The sequence below is a fragment of the Hakea prostrata genome, chromosome 6 (assembly GCF_041222555.1).
Source record: "Hakea prostrata isolate BN-2017 chromosome 6, UWA_Hpros_2, whole genome shotgun sequence".
Classification (NCBI taxonomy): domain Eukaryota; kingdom Viridiplantae; phylum Streptophyta; class Magnoliopsida; order Proteales; family Proteaceae; genus Hakea; species Hakea prostrata.
This window is the reverse complement of record NC_142605.1, coordinates 15,655,603-15,677,115: the sequence shown is the minus strand read 5'-3', so window position 1 is coordinate 15,677,115 and position 21,513 is coordinate 15,655,603. Positions and strand designations below refer to the sequence as shown.

Here is a 21,513-nt window from a genome sequence, read left to right as displayed (position 1 = left end):
ATTGCAACCTAATTAGGGATGCTATTGGTCATAAAGGAAGAGATTGTCAATATTTGCAGCTGCACAATTTAGAGCCGGGTTAGACTTGTTTAGAGCTAAACATGTACTTGCCATGTCCTAACCAAATCCAATTACAGCCAAATTAAAGACACTCAATGTGGCCTAAGCTCGGTCTAACTTTACATGGCACTAGCCCAGTCCAACCTTTTTTTTGGATAGAGCATGGTTGAAGTTGAATACTGATAGGTTGTAGATGAGCCTCTTCACACTGCTAGGCCCAATTAGGGTTGGCTAATTAACCCCCTAACTATTGTGGTAGCTAATGAAAATTCATCTAGAAATATTATTTTTTGGCATGTGATTACGATTTTGATGAGGGTAGAATGATGACTGTAGATAGGGGTGTCAATTTGCAACTCAAACAATTAAAATCGAACCAAACCGGCCCGCTATAACCCAAACCAACCCAAACCAAATCTTAATAGGCTATGTTTGGGCTGAGGGGGCAAAGCTTAAACGTTTTGGACTGGTTTGGGCCAACATGTGTGTGGCCGTTAGCCCGTTAGTTCTACTAAGATATAGTTTTAAAGAAGTTTTAGTACACTAGTTCTACTAAGTTCATTAGTATTTTTTTTGGAGAGGTTTTAGTTTTCTTTTAAGGTATAGTTTTGGAGATATAATTTTCTATTCAATAGCATCCACATTTATGAATTATCCACAAGTTCAATTTTGAGCTTCAGTTCTCTAATATATTCTAAGTTTAACTTACATCTAATGACAGAAAAATACCTTTTGCTTCAAATGCTCTCTATTTTTGCTCAAAATCTATGGTTGAGAGTGAATAACAATATTTTGCAAATATGCTATTATGGTTTGATAACAGGTTGGTAATGGTCTAAAAACCACCCGAACTTGAATCCAAACCATTAGCATAAGCTGTTAGCCAATCTAAACCTAAGTCGCACTAAACCGAAATTTTTATTTTGCAAATGGGTTGCATTTGGGCTAGGTGTTTTTCAGCACGAAACCGTTGAGCCCAAATGGAAATCGCCCCAAACCACACTGTTGACACCCCTATCTGCTAGGGGTTCGGCTCCTCTCCAAGGAGAATATCTCCCAAGGAGTGCCCAATAAGTTATATAAGTTTGCCAAACCACACTGTTGATACCCCTATTTGCTAGGGTTTGGCTCCTCTCGAAGAAGAATATTTCCCAAGGAATGCCCAATGAGTTATAAGAGCTTGCCACATGGATTATTCTGATTCAAGGGCTCAGATAAAACACCATTATTCAACCCAATATAAAACCCATGTGGCAAGCTCTCATAACTCACAAGGCACTCCCTGGATATTCTTCTTGGAGAGGAGACATAACCCATCTTTTTTTTCTTTTTGGGATCTTCTACTTTCGAGTGGAGGATAATCATCCCTTGATGCTTTCTGCATCACACATTTAAGAAAGGGATCTGACTCTAAACATTTACAAAGTGGACCCTCCTCTCCCAAATGTATGACGGCAAAATGTCCAAAGAGGGGCGTAGAGGAACCGCATTGGGAGGAAGGGTCAAGGGGGTGCGCGCGGGTGTGTCTTAAGACACGAGGGTGCTGTGTTCTCTCTTTGGAATCACGTTAACCTCGCGCGCGTGTGCATGTTTAGACACGAAGTTGTTAGCTCGTATCTTGGTGCATTGGCGCAGGATCACGTTAGGCTCGCGGGTCTTTTTTTTCTCGAATAGAATAATAGATTCAAATTCGATCCGTTTTAACGCTATACGAATCTACGGCGGGTACGGCGGGTAGAGGCTTATGAGAGATGTATCGGTATGACATCTGAATTTTGACATGAAAAACTGAAGATCGAAGTTCAGTTCAAAGTTTCACACAACAAAAAGAAAAGTTCAGTTCAGAGAGAGCAAACCAAGATGGGTTGCTCGTTTTCAGGTATGAATGCTCTTTACGGTGCCGCTAATGGTGGAGGAGATGTTTGGATCAATGAGAACCGTTTCAGGATACAAAGGCAGCTTGGTGAAGGTGGCTCTGCTTGTGTTTATCTCGTCAAGGAGGTCGTAAATGACTCTGCAATTGATGGTGCCATTGAGAAGAAAATCAAAGACCCATCTCATGTTTCGGGTTTGATCGCTTTCCTTGTCAGCTTCATGGGTTTTATTCGTTATTTTGTTCCAGAAATTCGTTCCTTGTTAATTTCTCTGAAATCTGAAAGACGACTTGTTATGGTTGTCAACTTCTTATTTTTCTGATTAATTCAGTATGAAAACTGTAATCTTGGATATAAATTATTATCTGCAGTCTTATAATTGAGTAATTCTGGCATCGGTGACCAGGACTTCCTGCAATTCCTTGGGAATGTACTTCTGTTGTTTCTTTTTATTTTGACAGTGTTGAACTGAACTTATCTCTGAAAAATGTGTCTTTTTCTGGTTCTTCTAGTGACTGATATGAAGATGTCAACCCCCGATCCTACGCTTCTATCCTGTTTTCTCAATTATAGTTGGAAATATATTTCTCTTTTTTAATCTGAACTACAGTTTTGCATTTAGCAATTATCTATTACTGCTTGTTTTTCTGTTTTTTGTTTGATTTATGTCCTGATCCAATGATTTCATTTATTTGTTATTGGCCAACCTTTTCATTTGGTCTACAGGGGTGAGAAAATTTATCAGTGATTTAGATCTGAATTCTTTCTTGTTTTTTTATTGTGTTGTCTTTTATTTTTATTTTTGGTTCAAAGAGCAGGGTTTAGGACGTGAAGTTATAATTGCAATTCAATATGTCAAAAGATTGAACCAGGAGCTGAAGTTCTAATTGATCTTCTATGTTGGTGCAGATGACGGTACATATGCGATAAAGAAAGTTCTAATTCGAACCAATGATCAGTTGCAGTCGGTGAAGGAGGAGATTCATGTCTCATCCCTTTTTAGCCATCCAAATCTTCTTCCACTTCTGGATCATGCTATAATTGAAGTTGAGGTGGTTACTTTGAAATTTTTTACTTCTTAAATGATGTTAATGCTTAAATCGAAAGTTGTAGTTTCATACTTGCGTACAGTAGTTGCTTCAATCTAGGAATATTATTTACTCATTTCAAGTTTGAGATTATAAACTTGTTGCTTCTTGCAAGGTTTAAAAACTTTATTTTTGTTCCATAGTTCGGTCACCATGGACGTCCCTATTCCCTAAGCCAATAATAGAATATCCTTTAACAACTTAAATTGAACATCTGGTCCAGAAAAAGTATCGGATCTATTAGTGATACCTTTTGGCCATGTTTACTTCACTCAAATATTCACTGTGGTTGCCTCTGAGTATCTTATTTTAACTTGACAATTTGTGTCTCATATTTCTTATCCTATTTCATGTTTTGAGTAACCTAATGTGTTCACTAATATATTCATACAGGGAGCAAAGGAAGGATCTCGGAATCACGAAGCTTACTTGCTATTTCCAGCTCATTTGGATGGAACTTTGCTGGGCGATGCAAAGAATGTGAAAGGGAAAAATGAGTCATTTTCCACAACGGATGTTCTTCAGATATTCAGACAGGTAACTAAAAGTTCACATTTATTTTCCTTTTGGAGTTCCAATTTCACGTCTTTAATTATTAAATCTGCGTGAGTATTTTGGTTTTATTTTGTGATAAGTAAAATTTAATTTTTTTTATCACCTCTTGTTCTCAAACTCATAAAGCTTGTTTTCCCATTTTTAGGAACTAATAATTTACTTGAAGAATGTCATGCAACTTTCTGTTGCACAATTTCTTCAAAACTCAAATTCATTTTTCTTGGCTGACAGAATATCTTTCTTATTTCATATATATATATCCATCATATGCATAAGATGCATACATACTGAATTTGTTGCAATCCCAGGTTCAATAATCCTAGTTATAGATGACCATGGGCTCACCTGAGTGAAAGAAACTCAGCAAACCCTTCTAATCTTTAGTTTACTTCATTCACTACGTTTTATCGTTACTTCCAGAATGACCTCCATGTTGATGTGATAATTTCAATCTAGTCCTTTTCATCTGTCACATTACATTTTAGGTTTTGAACTGTTTCTGAAATTACTGAACCATTACTGATCATACTGAGCTTCTTTTGCTCAGCCGAGACGAAACCAAGGGGAGAAATTTATTTCCATGGTTTCAACTGAAATCTGTGAAACCCTGCTTAAAAGTCCCAAATCTCGGTTGAGTTCTCTGAATTGTCATAGAACTTGCAGGTGCCGCTGGTCAAAATTTTGGGGATTTCCCACATTTTTTACCATTTTTGCCTCTTTCAACATCTTCTTGACTCAAAAATCATCATTTCTTAGTCTTCGTCCACCTTGTTTGCTATTTACTCCATGGTTGTAGTCCTTATCTTTGGATATCCATCAAGACCATCGAACCCATTCATGCCAGTTCAGCTGTTTACAGTCCATGGCCTGATGACACATTGCTTAGGCTGGGATATCTAGCTTATGTTGACGAGGCCACCTATAAAAGGGCAGTGGCGGAGTTCCTGGAGAAGTAAAGGCGTACCATGACATGGCTTGCTTTTGTATAGTTTCCAAAGTACTAAGTGTCTCAAGGGATGGATGCACCCAGACACTCAACTTGGAACTGAAGCCTGGAGTTTTTTTTTGGTTATTGTATATGTAATTTGTCAAACATTTAATGTAAGCAATACAATTTGTTCAATTTTTATGAAGTTTGTATTTCTCGAAACCTCTCATGTATACTAACACTTGAGTGATAACTTTTCATTGGTTTTTTTTAGCAAAATACCTGTGCCGTTGTGTTCTTTATGCTTTAAATAGGTAGTATGTAAGAAATTAGACCAAAAAACCTTCTCAAAAAAAACCCCCAAAACCTGGTCTTGGAACTACTGGAAAATTCCCAGGTTTCAACCAAAATTTCCAAAATTTCTTATCACCTCGGTTTCAAGGCTGGTTGAAACTGGCCTTGAAACCAAGACTTGGAACCTTGGCTGCTACTACAAAAATAATAGGAATAATTATGTAAATGGGCAGTGTGGTGTCTTTAGCCTCTCAACAAAGAGGATCGAGACTGAGATTCAATTTATATGTCACTCAATTGAACAGTAGTCATCATGGCATCGAAGGCGAGGTAATGCCTAGGTGATACGTTGACAACTGATTGAACCCGGTTGGACCTGATTTTTCAGGAACTGAATCCCTCCTACCATCCTCTTGAACTCAAACCCTCTGATTGAAGGCAGGTTATTTGACCACTCAGGTTACTCTTCAGTTCTGGATCTCTCAAAAGTAGGAGATTCTAGGGACTATTGGATTTTGATCGCCTAGGTCGGTAATCTCATACACCAAGTTTCGGGAAGAAAGGAGTAATGATGAAGGAGATTGATCAAATCTCCATCAGCACAGGTAGATTGATAGTAGCAGGGAAAAGGCAGAATGCTGGTAAAGAACAAAACAGTGAAAGATAGGAAAGAAACAAAGAGAAAACAATGAAAAGGATGAATCAAACTGAGAAGGTTATTCCGTACCTGAATCCAGTAAATGATTCAGAAGAAAAGAGCTGTACATTGGTGAAAGGTAATCCATTCTCAGCATTTCGTTCAATTTTGCGGTCTATCTTTCTTTTTCTTTTTGGAACTGGTAGCTTTATATAAGGGTGGCGTTTTTTTTTTTTTTTTGTGGGGGGGGGGGGGGTAAGTATGTATATACGGGGCTATGCCCTTGTAGATTCAAACTCTTGACCTCATACTATCAGGCGTGGTCGTTGCCAACTGAGCCAACCCCTTGAGGTTGTTTTTTGCAGTCTATCTTTGCATAATGGTTGCTTATATATGTATAGAAGAAAAGATATTAAGTTTCCCAAACAAACACCGAAACTGAAATAGAAGTAAAATCAAATGCGATCTCCTAGTTGATTCTACAGTATCCAACTTACCTTAAATAGAAGATCAAGAAAATCACAAGAGAGTCCAAATTCCCTACATAATCCTATGAGCAACTGCATCAGTTCTCCCTTCTAATAAAGCTCGACACCCTCAAGTTACGATGTGGACCCAAGATACCCTTTTAGTTGCCTCAAAATTGGGGTGGCAGATAGCCCAGGAAAGATGACCAAATTGCATGGTAGGATGTGAGAAATATCATGGTAGAGGGATGTTCATTACTGTGTGAGGCAGGATAACAAATATTTGCTCTCCCTGTTTCACCATGATAATGTTGAGTTCCACTGTTGAAAATACCATCCTCTTGTTGTCAAGGTCATCTTAAGAGCACATGAGAACATCCTAAGGGGCTGTCTTGGTAAAACACTTGATTGTGGAAGTGGGATTGACTTGTATAACTGCAGCGGCCTCTTCTCTAGCATTAGCCCCAAAATGTTGAACTTATATCTTCTTATAAAGTTGCTTCTACAGGATGTTAAGCACTTGAACTAAATTTACACAGCTGAGTTTTGCTTCATCTCAGGTTCAGCTGTTGTAGAATGCTACAGGGGAGCCTTCTCCACTAGTCCATTGATGGAGGAGGTTAGACTTGAGAAATTAGTTTCGACTGTGTCATCATGACCATCATCAATGTCGGTATCTGGCTTGAGAGAAAAATTATTAGGAATAGCCACATCATCCTTATTTGCTAGCAAAAGAGATCCACAAGCATGTACACAAAGTACAAATTGAGCTACACAAGTTTCAAGCTCACAGAACAATAAGACTTCTTACTGTCCAAAAACTATACCAGTTAAGATCATATTGATTCTCACAAAATCATGAACACTTTGCAAGATAACATTTTCATGGAAGTTCAATTATTTTCATGTGTTCTAGGATTCAAAAGACTCAAGCCTTAACATAAACAACAGACTAGTTCTAGAGTCCAGCATCAGTTTATTCAACGATTATTGATAAGAAATCTTAATTTGTTTCAACCCTCAAGAAATCAAGCTTTATTTTCCAAGAAATACTAGCTGTTGAAGTTCTTCAACATCAATGAAGATGTTAGAGTTCCCATATAAATTGGTTAAGAGTCAAAAGTGATGCCATTAATATATTCAATCAAGTCAAACATTCTTGTTACCAATATCCAGTCAAGCTTTGCTACTAAAGAACGTTAAATGTTCATCAGATGGAAATCTACTCAACCTTCATGGTAGTCTGTTGAATAGGGATTGGGAAACCTTCATCTTTGTAAGTGAGGATGACAATCACTGACAAATGGAAGTTTGTGAATAATGAAGTTACAATTTTCTAAGACAAACACCTAGATTTTTGGGTTTGTTCATTGATGTCTTTAGTCTACTTTTTCTTGGGCTTTCTGATCTTGTAAACATCTACAGTAGTATTAGAATGAAAATAAAATAAAATCAAACCTTATGTCTTCAAATGTCGTGAAAGTTTTTCATCTTGATGTAGCTTGCATTTTTTCAGTTTTTCATCTGAAAGAAGCCTGTAACTTCAACACGGATGTCCATCAACAATAATTCTTCTCCATTAAAATTGCAGTTTCTTCCATAACTCTAGAGCTTGGGTTTCATCATTCCCTTAGCAAGTAGGCACACATTTTAGAACACACAAACACATATGATACAAGGTTTTTTATGTCAAGAACGCCTAATCGCACTTTGGAACCTTTTAGGTAACTGGTGTATTGACATCTTCATTGCCCTAATGGAAGTTGGCTTATGTGGAAGAATACTTCTATTAATTGGGAGGGATGGATTTGTCTTTCAAAAATTTTCCAATTAGTGACAGGTCTAGGTTGCCTGAGGAGCCTTGACTTGTGGTACATTATCCGATCATAAGCAAGCATATCTAGTAATGAATAGGCCGCACTTCTTATCTTTTGGAAGGATATGGAGTAAAAAAATCCTTCCTACTCTGGCTCCAGCCAATCAAGAAAAAACTAGACAATCAAGGAAATCCTCTAGTCTTTTCTTGATGTCCTTTAATGGTTGAAAACGAGAGTATAGGGAACAACTGGTCTGCATTGCTGTCTTAGAGACACATCTACAATCTATGAAGTGCCAACTCGAAAAGTTGGCGTAGATGGTGCTGATTCATGTAGATTTTTCAGTTCTAGTCGTGGAGGCAAGAATCTCAGAGAGAGTATGTAGAGTTTCATCTATACTTTGTCATAATTTGCTTCACTTCTCTGCTCATTCTCATGTCATTCCTTGTACACCTTGTAGAGCTCGTGATTTGTCATGTGTGAATCCTATAATGGTAAGACACTAAATAAATTCAGCTTTAATACCAAAGTCTCTGGTTTAATATTCTGATTATGGATCAACGTGGGTCCCCCTCAGCAAAAGATACTCAGATAATATGATTAGTAGCAGTCCTGTAATTCAGTAACCTCATGTGTAAGGTAACAACAAAAAGGACCAAATTGAAATTTTTACATTTAAGGAGAGGACATTCTGGAGCTAACAGTAATTTTTTTTGTGTGGATGACTAACAATAAAAAATTAATGTGTGAAATACTGAAATAAACTAAAGATTAGATGGGTTGAACCTAAATTAAAAATTAGATAATAAAGGAGGGGATTTTGTCGTTAATCACTTGACAAATAGGAGGTAATCAGGAGACCTGATTTGGTTTTTATTAAATACCTCACCCAATTGACCCCTGTTTGACCTGAGTTTGCACGAGCAGAGTCCCCAATATCTCTCCCCTTGAATGCTTCCAATGAATGTGAAAACCTCCCAATTGAGCACAGGTTATTTTACCATTGGAACAGTAAGCAATGATAAGAGCAAAATGAGGAAAAATAGGATAAGAGAACATTCAATGTCCCTGATGCAGCCTTGCTCGAATAGGGCTGTAGCTTCAAGGATCTCTGGGGTGAGACTTTAATTCCAGGCTCAAAACTAGGGTTTCGGACTGTTGGTTAGGGTGTATGGGTGGTTTTAACAAATGGTTACCTAATTGGTTTCTAATTCCCTAGGTTGGGTTTGGCTTTTTTGATGGGAAATTGATGGCTAACCTTGGTGAGTAGGGTCTTTAATTGTGACAGGGTAGATTTGAGATTGGAAGGAAACTTAGGGGAATGGGATAAAACTTGCAAGGAATTTGTATTTTGTTCCTTAAAATATTCTTTTCAAGTGTCAATGATTTCGGATGGGTGGATCGGGAGATACTAGGGTTCTTGATCTGGAGGGAAATAGGCTGATAGTGAGAAGGATGGACAGATCCATCATTTGGTTAGTCAGTTAGGGCTGAAATTGGGATCAAACTCCAAAGGTGAGAGGGATGATGGGGGACTGGTGGCTAAAATAGGGGGCTAAATAGGGGACAGGTTGGGGGTTAGGACAGAATTAGGGTTTAGGAGGGAGGGTTCAAACTTAGGGTTGGGGTTTGAGACAGAAATTTAATGCTGTTTAGGGATGGGGTTAAGGAGGCTTCGGTATTACCTGTTTAGGAGCTTGATTGGAGCCTGGATGAAGCTGGAATGTTGCTATAGATGGTTGTTGAAGGCTGTCTCATACCCCCACTGTCAAGGATCTGAGCTGGACTTCACTTAGAACCTTCCTAGAGTTGATTTTTCAAACTTATAGACAGAATCAACCTTCTACTACTTGGATCCTCAAACTAATTGACAGAAATACTAGAACACACACACATGCACACAGAACTCAAAAGGGAAGCTTATTACTCAATAATCAGAACTGGAGGTGTTTATTTGTACATGCTAGGGGCTGGGTTTCCTATTTGGACTTGTATTCCCAGCCCTAAATTACTAGGCCTTATAGCTTGACCTGTACATGACTCACTCAAATTCCTAATTAAACACAAGCTTCTAATAAAAGAAATTTGCATACCAAATATACCCTTCACATGGGGCAGAATTTACAATTATGCCCCTGCAGTATTGAGTAGACTCAAGGAAAACAATTGAAATTGAAACTGAGCCATTAAACTGAAAATAAAGCAATTGGGCAGCAACCCTAGGGGCTGGACAGCAACCATAGGTGGCTCCCTTGGCCCTCAACTTGGTCTTGGACTGGGAGGGTTTGGATACTGCATCACTTGGTGTATGCTCTTCGTTCATGATGGCATTTTGGTGGAGGAGACAGGAGAACAGATTAACTATAAGTTAGAGTTCTGGAGGTTTGACCTTGGAAACAAGAGGATTAAGATTAGCATAGCGAAGAAAGAGTAAATGATGTGTAATCTTAGTCACGATATGATAATGTTATGGTGCAGACTGAGGAAAGAGAGATGCTTTGAGCTGACTACTGTAGATATCTGGGATCAATTGTAGAAGATGATGTTTTGTAGAGAATTAAAGTGGGATGGATAAGGGGAAGAGGTGCACCCAGAGTGCTGTTTAACCATTGCATTCCTTTAAAGCTTTAGGATTGTTTTATAGGACTGTTATTTGTTAGGATGTATGGGGCAGATATTTGGGCAGTTAAGAAGTGTCATACTGATAAGCTATGCATGACGGAGATGAGGACGTAAAGCTGGGTGTGTGGAAAAACAAGGTGTTGTGGTCATATTCAATGTAGGGATAGGGATGTCTCAATTAGGAGGAGTGATATGATTCTAATTGAAGCAGCTAAACAAGCAAGGGACAGGCCTAAATGACCATAGGAATATTGTTGAGAAGTACATGCATATTCTAGGTCCTGTACCCATTATGATTTTATAAAGCCTATTCACGGGCGTAGTAGACCTTTGGCTTAGATTCTCCTGCTCTACTGGATTATTCCTCTTTCCTCTTAATGTTTTTCATCTTTTATTCTTCTATTTATTTCCGTCCTTCATTTTTCATTTCTCTTCTCTTTCCCCATTCCCCTTTTCCAATCCTTCTATCCTTTTTTCTTGGTTAAAACTCAGTTTTCCTTACCATTGTTTTGTTTGGATTCTTGCATCCACCCCTGTTAAATTGGGATAAGGCAGAATTTGTTTGCTAAACATCTTACCCAGTTATTTATCTATTGAGCTTATCTGGACATATGAGTGCAAACATTTATTCAATTCTAGACATAAATTCTCAATATAATGTTGGTGGAAGCCTACTGGGCACTAGGAAATTATTGAAACTTAGGCTACTGGTTGCCTTGGCCTTGTTGAAGTGTCAACTAGTTATAAAAAAGTAGGCAATTGAATTGGATTTTCTGAGTGCCATAACACTATGACTCCAAAACAAAGTTATTGTATATTGAAGATACTACCAACAAACATGTTTCCTTGAGGAGTCTTGTCAGAAGTATTCCTGTTTGGTTATTTATCTGAAACTGGTATTGATTTACTTGATTTGACTAATCTTTAGATTTTTGGTGGTCAATTTGCATCAATAGTTGCCCATGGTACCCCTCCCCCACCACCCAAAAAGAAGAAAGGGAAAAATAAGGAATTATTGTACTTTGAAGTTGGACTTCTAATTTGAGTTGTGCCTTCACATTGGTCAATTGCTAATTGTTTTTTTAGGAGTGTCTGTATTTTGAACTTGGATTTATGCCCCTTATTTTTTTTCTCCTCTCAGTTTTGGTGGTATGTTTTCACTATTACTGTCATTTTTATGTCCCATGATTTCTAATGTTTTTACTAGAAGCATTATTAACCAAGAATGCCTGGTGCTGTAGCTTTGTGCAGGATTGAAGCATATGCACAATTTTGACCCTCCATATGCCCATCACGATGTCAAGCCAGGTAATATTCACATCAAAAACAGAAAAGGGCAACCACCTCTTGCCATGTTGATGGATTTTGGAAGTGCTCAGCCTGCAAGGAAACAAATCCACTCTCATTCAGAGGCACTACAGCTGCAGGTACTGTATATTTTTCTCTCCAAAACCTTAGTGTATCTAGTATGTCAAGTGTGCAGGGTTTAAATATTGGTGTCAGGTATCTTATCAGAAAGATGGAAGGTAGGCTTACCGTACAAATGGATATGGTTCTAGAAACATAAGAAAATGCTTAGGATAATCATACAACACTTCTTAATAGTTGATGACGATAAAGTGTGATGAGACAAACACATTCAATTGATTATGTATAAAGGATGAGGTTTTTACATGTACTAAACTGCTAAAACCAAAAAATGTTATTTTTCAGTTTATATTAGATTTTAAGATTTAGGCACAATCATCATTCCTAAAAACCAAAAAAATGTCATTTTTAGTTTTAGAGAAGATCTGAAGTTTGCAAACATCACTGCTACCAAGAGAACTAATTTAATGGAATCATTTAGGTTGTTTTTCACCAAGGTAGTGATCCATTGCAAAAAACAATGTTTAACAAGAAACTCGAGAGTTTTGATAGGGAAATATTTGTGCACACATTTTGTTTTGATCTTTGACTGCAAGCTATTTAATCCTCAAATGATGATAAAATCAACACTACTAGAGTCACTTTGTTGGTAAAATCAAGTTAACTTTGCCAAAAAAATTGTTAATAATGCTTTAGAGGAGCTCTTGGTAACCGTCTTGCTGTTACAGATCATGTTTATAAGAGATGTATTGAGCATATTGATAGGTATCAACCATGTCAGGTCGTTTACCAAAAAAAAAAAAAAAAAAACCATGTCAGGTCATGTATTGACCTTATACAGTAAAAAAATATGTTTAGGCACTGTATTGTACGATCATATCAGTACCTTAAAAGAGATGATATGTTTCAGTTAGTATCAACAGACATGGTAGGATTATTTGAACTTCATACACATTGTTGTAGCCCAGAGCATCTTGAGCTTTTAGACTAAACAATTGTAACATGGTGTTAGAGTCAGGGTCTGGCATCAACCCCTTGTGTGTTTGGGTCTGCATTACTATGAACAGTTGTTTGTTGTTTTTCAGTAACCTTACATAGTGCATTACTATAAATGACTGGGAAATGTTATGATTGTGTCTTTATGAGATGCTTGTTTAGTTATATGACCAGATAACTTGGCTCCAAGTAAGTCTAGTTCATACTTGTGGAATCATGGATTTTTTGGAAGTTAGTCCTCTTTTTCCAATTTAATGGACATATTTGATCAATTAATAGTGTTATTACATAAATAGAATGTATATTATTATTATTACATTCAGTGAGAATGTGAGTTCTTTCGTACTTAAAAAGGTAAGCTAGTTAGGAGTTCATGAAATTTGTAACTTGTTTACTTGTAACAACTACGGTCATATAAGGTAAATAATAAAGGAAAAAACCCAATAACAAACTTAGAGACCAATGCCCCTAGTTTTCTGCTGTTACCCATGCTCACTTGTCGCAGCAGGTGCAGAATGTAGGAGCAAACAATGAAATAGTAAACATATTGATGCAAGCAGGATTGGTAAACATAGGGCCTTTCAAGGGGTATTTTGATCATTTCCCCACCTCCTTTGGGATCCAAAGTGTTCCAAAAGAATCCAGAAAGATTTAGGAGCAAGGATCTTGATGTAACCAGGCCCAGCCCACATAAAATCCATCAAGATTTGGAACCACAAACCAAGCCCCATTGGCACACCAAGGGCTGGCAGAATTCTATCCAGGGGTATTTTGGTCATTTTACCCCCTCTTTTGGAGCCCTTGTAGGGCTAGCTAGGTGCAGACTACTGTCAGCAGTCCATATCTACTTTTATTGTTTAGTTTGGTTTTGTTTTGGTCAAGTTATTGAAGAGTTCTAGTTTGGGTAAGATTCCCAATTAGAGAGGGATTCCCTTAGGATCCACTCCTTAGAATCCTTATTGGAGTGATAGCCCTTAGTCCAGTAGAAGTCTTTCTTTATTTTGGTTTATAAGTTGGGGTCCATTCTTAAAGAGGCTTCTTTCTTAATTAGAAGTCCTTATGTGTTCACACTTTTTAGGAGTCCTCGTTTGTTTTGTTTTCCAATTTGAGTCCAAATGGGTTTCTTAGGCTGAGTCCAAGTTGGTTTTCTTTTTGAGTCCTGGATTAGTTTTCCTTCGATGTAAGGCTATAAATAGAGCCACCTCCTCATGTAACGAAGGATTTTGATGAACAAGAAAACAGAATCAAAAGAATACTGAGTGGAGTCATGGGCTCCCTAGGAGAGAGGACCACGGCTGATCATACTTGCTGTTTTTCTGTAATTTCAAGTTCTCTTCATCTTCTTCTACTTGCGGCAGCAAGGGAACATCTCAATTTCAGCAACCTTCGAGTGGTCTTCTGTCCCCCATCAAGTAATAAGTACAATCCCAGCCCCTTTTCCTACCCTTACCCATCCTCCCAAACCCTAAAACCATAACCCTAATGCTCCTATCACCCTTTTTCTGTTTTTCTGGTTTTTTTGTGCAATTTTTGGACTTTTTCCTAAACCTAAAATTCATGGTCAGATCTACGGCAATCCAACTGTTAGATCTGTCCCAAACATTAGGAGTATCATTCCCCTAACCCTGGTGACCTTCACTCCCAATTTCAGCCCAATCAGACCAACCCAAACCCTAGTCTAATCCTAATCCTAGTTTCACTAAAACTCTCATCACTCCCAAAACCCTCAACCAAAATCTAAACTCTTTCACGATTACCTTCCCCTACACCTTCTCTACCTCCCCTCCAAAAACTCTAACCCTAAATGCCAAGTAGGAAACCTAATTCATAGCTTGAAGAATAATTCTGCAGACTAAATTCTGATAAAACAGAATCATTTTCTTCAAAATTCAGACCTAAAACTAACCTGGCCGAACCCACAAAATCTTCCTCCACTCAACTCTAGACTTTGCTATTCATACCCCCTAGGTTTGGAAGTCAAACAAGCTCATCTGCAAGTCATATTTTGTCAAGGACAGCAGCTGTCGATTGAGAATTAACTAAGATCAAACCTGATATAGTGAGATTTCAAACCCTAGTTGTACTGATGGTTCTGTTTGAGAGGATACTGAAGACTGAACAAGACTCTGTTGGTTAGAGTCCTAGGTTGAGCAGGAGTCCCAGTTGGAATCCAATTTTCAAGTAGGATTCCTTTTGGAAGTTGGTTGTTTATTTTTGCAAGTTTTCTTTGTTAAGGAGTGCTCTAGAAGACTCCTTTTCTAGTTGTTTTAAGAGTCCTTTTCTTTAAGTTGTTGAGTTGTAGTTGGATTCTCTAAGTTGAGTCAATTGGTTTCTTGAGTCCTAGTTATTTCCTTCAACGTAATATGGCTATAAATAGAGCCAACACTCCCCCCCCACCCCAACCCCCAATGGAACAAATCAAATATGAATGAACAAAAAAGAAGCATTGAAGGAAGACTTGGAGCCATGGGAAAAAGTCAACGACCTGGGTTTTGAAGTTCTCAAACGGTTTCTGCAATTTTTCATTTTTGTTCACCTTCTTCTTAGCCTGTGGCAGCTTGGAGGCAGTCCTTACAGCAACCTTGAGTGAACCAGTCCACTCTCCCATCAAGTGAAACCCCAGCCCCTTCCCTACCCTCTTACCCTCCCTAACCCTTGCGCAGAACACCCCCACCCTCCTTATCCTTGCGGCACAGAAGAACCCTTCCCCTCCGTTAAAACCCTATTTGAAGATCCCTTTCAGTCTCTCACTTCACCATTAGGATTGCACCCCTCCCTTAGTATTATCCATTTATCCCTACTTCCATCTTCATCGATAGTCCTTCATCCCAATTCCCAATTAGTTCAGAATTGTTGCAATTCAACTTCTTCCTCTAGAAACCCTGAAGTGTAATTTCACTTAAAGTCTAATATCTCCCCAATCCCTCAATCAAACCCTTAACCCTTTTAGGATTACCTTCTCCTACACCGTCTCTACCTCCCCTCCAAACCCTAACCCTAACCAAGAGTCCTAAGCAAAGTAGGAAACCTAATTTTGACCTTAGCCTTAAGGAATTAATTCTGAAATTATAAAACAACAAAATCAGAGTTACTTCTAGCCTAACCAGACCCTTGAATCATTCCATACTTAACCCGAGAAGCCTGAAAACATACAAACCCTAACTTGTGAAAATTCTGCAATCAAAGTCCTATTAAAAACAGAGTATTTTCTCTATCTTCAGGCCTATCCCTAACCTGGCCAAACCCTAACATTAACCTTAAAGACCTTCCCTGCATTAGATCCAAAGGTTGGGAACCAAACCAGACCTAGCTGCAGGGATCCTTGAGTCTTTTGAGTGCAATTTAGCTGCTGTCCTTTGAGGTTTTAACCCAAACAGCAAGAGTTGAAACCCTGATTTGCTGCTGGTTCATTAGAAGAGGATCTTGAAGGCTAGCCCAGACCCTGGGTTACATCACATATCTGCTAGCTGAACTGAAGATGAAACTATCGAAGTCTCAACAAGCATTTTCATATCAGCATCTTGAACAAAATGATAGTCCACTTCAATATGCTTGGTTCATTTATAATTGATAGGATTACTAGCAATTTATGTTGCTGCTTGGTTATATTTCCTCATAGGCATTGGCATGGACAAAGCCTTCTCAATAAGTTTGACCTAAGCCACATCAACTTTGTGGTATTTTGAGCATGGTTCTATACTTTGCTTTAGAACTTGACCTGACAATTGTAGTTTGTTTCTTTCTTCTCCATGAAAGAAAATTTCCCCAAATAATGTATAATAACTAGTGGTCAAGTGCTAGTCATTAGTTAAACCAGCCTAGTCAGCATTTCAATAAGTAATAGGATCCATATATCTATGTGCACGATAAATCAGCCAGTTGCTAGGGCACCCTTTAAGCAAAGAAGAAAGCGAACTGCTCCATGCCTCCATCCCAGTGATCTTCCAAGGAGACTACTTAAACTGACTAGAAACACCTAGGGCGAAGGAAATATTTGGTCTAGTAACCATAAGTAGATCAGCTTGCCAAGATCTTGGCCATGGTTGTCAAAGTGTTTGCCTAGGTGGCGAGGTGGTTTTTCAACCACCTTGTTTTGAACCGTTTAATTGATGTGCTATTTTTTTTACTGTTTTATGGCCTTTTTCCACCTAGATACTAAAGCAGCTGCTTTTTTGACATTTTTTACATAATATTTTTTTCTTTAAATCAAAATTTATTTTGTAAACCATATATAAATTTAATAATTAATCATTTTGGAATCGAGGCCCAAATTGCAAAGGAACTCTATGGCCCAAAGTGACATAGGACCCCATGTCTGTCGACAACAAAATGTGAAGCATGAGCCATACTCAACATCGAGAATCAATGAATCATTAAATGGACAATGACTTGGAAATCAGAATAATGAGATCTAATTTTTGGATGAATATGATTATGGAATGTTGGTTTAGCTTATTATAAAAAGTAGTTGTACTGAAAAGTAGTTTTATTGAAAATTTTTAACCCAACCGCTTTGGTCGCCTTATTGCTGCCTAGGCGTTGCTTGGTTGCCTAATCGCCTAGGCGGAACCCCAACCTCTTTGATCGCCTTGCTGCCTTGACAACCATGTTGCCAACCAGAGTTTTATGCTTTTGTTTTTTTATGGAAGAATAAGTCAGATTGTGATATTATGCAATAAAGAGTTTGTTCTACAGTTATGTACATGTTTCAAGATCATCAATTCATCATCATCATCTACTGCGAACTGCTGATGAGGGTATATAGGAACATCTACTGGCTTCGGACCAAGGCTGCCAGTGCTAGATAAGAGATCTAGACCATACATCGGATAAGTTTCACACATATTTTGCTTCTCATAACTTCAATACCAAGAAAATAGTGAAGGTCACCTAGATACTTCGTTTGACACCATAAAGAGAGAAACAGGGCAAGCTTTTGGAGGCCTAAGCTCTATCCCCTTGAAGGATATACTATAGAATCCTTATATGCATATTTTCAAACTTGAATATGACAAAGTCCTGTTTGTTACTTCCTATTTCTGACAGCATGCCTTCAAAATTTATGGATACTTCATTCATCTTTATCTATTTAGAGATAGAAAAACAAGAGTGACACAGAAAGGAAAGGATATAATCCTTATGGACAATAAAAAGAGATCATTGTGTTCCTTGGTGTTGATGGTAATTGCAATTACATTTGCACCTTGTTATTAGCTGTAGATAAAATATGATGAGTTACAGAAGATAGTTTTCCTTCATCACACGAAAAGGGTTCAGCCACCATTCTCCTATTGGACAAAGTCAATTGTGGGCTACCCATTCCTGGCCATTCAAAGCCTAGGTCAAGGGATTCCCCTTCACTAGGCTTAAGGAAAAGTAGTTCCTAAATTTTGTGTGTATGTCTGTGTGTCTATGCTTATCAAGATCATAGAATTTTTTTCTGTCATCACAATCTTGTCATGTACTTTTGACAAAAAATATCCCACCCTGCTACCTCTCCAACAGAGAAGAAAAATGCTGTTACCCCCAAATATATCATTGCAAATTGAAGTAATACAAGTTTAATTTAATAGGTAACATTCTCCAAAATCCATGACTATGTTGGTCATTAAGTGCTTAATGTTTAAAATGTGGTCACTTGCCAATAGTCTAGATACTTATTATATTTATGCCCCCTGGGATCACCTAAAACTTATCATATAAACCAATAGATTCCCAAGTGGTTCCCTGTAAAACCTTATTCTAATGTGTTTCTACTTTGGCCACATGGAGGGATGGTGTACTCAGTGCCAATAGCTGGATAGATGTGAGCTTGCTGTATTTGATGCATTAAATTTTATTGCCCTCTTCTTTTTCAAATAGACCTATTTCAACTTCTTCTTGAAAGTTCACTTGCAACCATTTCTTAAACTTTTTCCAGATTCTGTTGCACATTTTAATTTTCAGTGTTCTACTTTTTATGTAGCTAAGTTATTCCAGCACAAGCTTTGTAACCTATATCATTGTATTACATACTCAAATATGTGTAATGATCACCTCTTTTGTGTCTATGTGTAGGAATGGGCAGCCAAGCATTGTTCAGCACTATTCCGGGCTCCTGAGTTGTGGGACTGCCCAAGCCATTCAGATACTGATGAGAGAACAGATGTCTGGTCGCTTGGATGTACGCTATATGCAATAATGTGAGACTAATCCTTTTCCATTTCTAGCTGAATATCCATTCCCTCCTATAATCCTAGGGTTAAAGTATTGGTATTGCGGTTTTGTATCAGAAATTACATTTGATGAGATGTTAAAGTCATGACACAGTTTTGCTGCTATTTTTTGAGAATTAGGTTAATATGCTTAAAATTTCTTTGTCTATCATCCTATGTGAATATTTGAAGAAAATATAAAGTTTAATTTGACATTAAAAAAAAATTAATAATAAATAAAAAAAGAAGGAACATAAAAGTGTAGAAGTGTTTGCTCACTTGTGTCTTGTCAATCTAGAGTTCTAATTGGAATTCCCAGCTTAGATGAACTGTGTCTGACACTTTGATTTGGGAGATTTCTTCGGTGGAACTTTGTGGTGTATTCTTGCACTTGTATATGCTTGATTTGTATTCACCAAAGGATTGAAGTAAAAATGTGGTTCCTGACCACCTGAATCCATTGAGTCAGTAATGCATTTTAGGTACTTCATTATTTATATTTGATTCTTCCAATGCAGGCTCATTTACACATTACTGAGCCAAGTCAAGTCAACTGCACTTGGCTTAAGTTTTTATAACAAGTTGGGTTTCCTTGATCTCGTGTCATCATCACTCTTAAAAACAGTTCTATTTTATATATTTTTTTCTCCCCTTCCGCACCGTTTCTACTTTGGAATATAAACAAAGAACTAATAGAGCATAAGATATGGTGATTCCTACTTGCATCAGTAACAAGGCCGTGTATGTTAGTGAAATCTGGTTGCTGGAATCTGACCATAATTTGGATCTCTAACACATGCTGCAATTTATATTTTGATTACTTTATTCTGTTGATGTCTTCTCTATCCAACCATTACTTTATATGCCATAAAAATTTTGGAAAAAAGAAGTGATGTTTGTAGATACAGAAACATTTTATATAATAGGAAATCTTGCTTCCTACGATAGATGAGGAAGAAATCTCAACTTTTGGCTACCACATTTCAAAGATCTTCATTGTAATTCTATTTTCACTTTTACTCCACTTGTTCATGCCTTTACAGGTATGGGGCGTCACCTTTTGAATATGCAGTAGATGATGAATCTGAAGGAAGCCTACAGTTGGTCATTGCAAGTGCACAAATAAAATGGCCAGCTGATTCAGACCCCTCATATCCAGAACCTCTTCGTAAGTTTGTTACTTGGATGCTCCAACCCCAACCAACAGTCCGACCTCGAATTGATGATATCATTATTCATGTTGATAAGTTGATCTCAAAGTACTCCTGAGCTACATGGTTTGGGAGAAACCATATCAGTTTGTATTCTATAAGGAGAGGAGAAGCAAGCAGCACATCCTTCAGTGAATTGATTTGAGTTATTAAATGCTTGTTACTAGGCAACTTCTGCTGCAGCTACCATGTGAAAATTCATGTCTTATATGCCAGTTATAGCAGTTTGTTATCTGGGCTTAGACACCAAATCATAGTTTTGTTAATTACAAATGAATGTGCTTGGATTCAATTTATTTCTCTAGTGAATCATTTCAATATATCTTTCCCTGTGAATCAAGTTTTCTTGGAAAATTTTGTGAGTTCAATTCAAATCAATGCCTGTGTGAATTCTTTATTTATGTAGCAACGTTTACACCTTAGACTTAGAGAGCCTTTTCCTCTCTTTCTCCGTTCTGGAAAACAGTATAATGGTTTTTACCTGTCCGAGCCATGGTTTTTTTTATTTGTTCTTCACACAGTCATGTTATAGCATCTGCTTCAGAGACTAGACTACAGCAGGGTTGGATCTGACTGCAGCAGAAAAGAAACATAAAGCTGTTCAAGGATTCATTGTGGCCAACACCACCCATACCAGCTAAACCCAGGTTATCTTTTGTGCCATCCCCATTAAACTTAATGAAATTAGTAGGTGAGGAAACAATTTCACTATGCGAGTATGGATTAGGAAGCTTATAAGCTTCAGAAATGGTGGTCTTGAGTAGAATGATTAAATACGCTTAAATACAGAGAGTATAGCTATGAATTAATGAACTCTTCATACACAAAGCCAGTAGCCTAAAGCCTAGTAGTATCTACCTGCTGCTTCTGTTTCCCACTGGTATGAAAAGGCCTTTGTGTTATTGTTTTATCCAGTTCTAATTTGCCTGGAAATTTATAATTAGTGTAGAGAAACTTCATTTATGGCATTAACTAGCTAAAGTGGGCTCGCCAAAGCAAAATAGATTGTCCATGAAAGCCATCATGTAATGTACGAAATCCTTTTTCCATTTTAACAAATTTGAAGTCTTTGAATTAGCTTACAATATGTTGCGACCAAGTGCTGACCTCTTGACTGGACCTGGCCAAACCGTAACTTGACCCGAGCTGACCTCTGTTCGAAAGGGAAAACAATCAGAGTAGGATCCATCAAGGATCAGTGGGCTACCTCCAATGCTTGAGTCAGATTAACTAATAATACCACCACCCCGAGAATGGGGTTTTTACTCAAGTAATTGAGGGGACATCGTCACATTGGTTGATAGGTCGAACACTTCTGGCATTAAACTTTTCATCACCAACGAAATTTTGGTTGAGAGAACCTTTAAGCATCATCGCATAGAAAGGAAAAAGATACGAAGCA

General features: G+C 37.8%; 1 protein-coding gene across 1 annotated transcript; it reads left to right on the top strand.

Annotated features, from left to right (window-relative positions):
- The first annotated feature begins 1,641 nt into the window (after nt 1-1,641).
- On the top strand, nt 1,642-21,127 carry LOC149012344 (uncharacterized). Its single transcript, XM_089158101.1, has 6 exons — nt 1,642-2,128; nt 2,844-2,986; nt 3,416-3,559; nt 11,584-11,769; nt 18,764-18,888; nt 19,944-21,127. Exons 1-6 carry the CDS (start codon nt 1,921-1,923, stop codon nt 20,167-20,169), a joined length of 1,032 nt encoding a protein of 343 aa, XP_089014227.1. The 5' UTR covers nt 1,642-1,920; the 3' UTR covers nt 20,170-21,127.
- Nucleotides 21,128-21,513: the final 386 nt, after the last annotated feature.

Bases quoted from the DNA above. Each gene is read 5' to 3' on its own strand.
- LOC149012344 (XM_089158101.1), top strand. From the start codon at position 1,921: ATGGGTTGCTCGTTTTCAGGTATGAATGCTCTTTACGGTGCCGCTAAT. The intron at 3,560-11,583 runs GTAACTAAAAGT...CTGGTGCTGTAG, and splicing joins TTCTTCAGATATTCAGACAG to CTTTGTGCAGGATTGAAGCA. The intron at 11,770-18,763 runs GTACTGTATATT...GTCTATGTGTAG, and splicing joins CAGAGGCACTACAGCTGCAG to GAATGGGCAGCCAAGCATTG.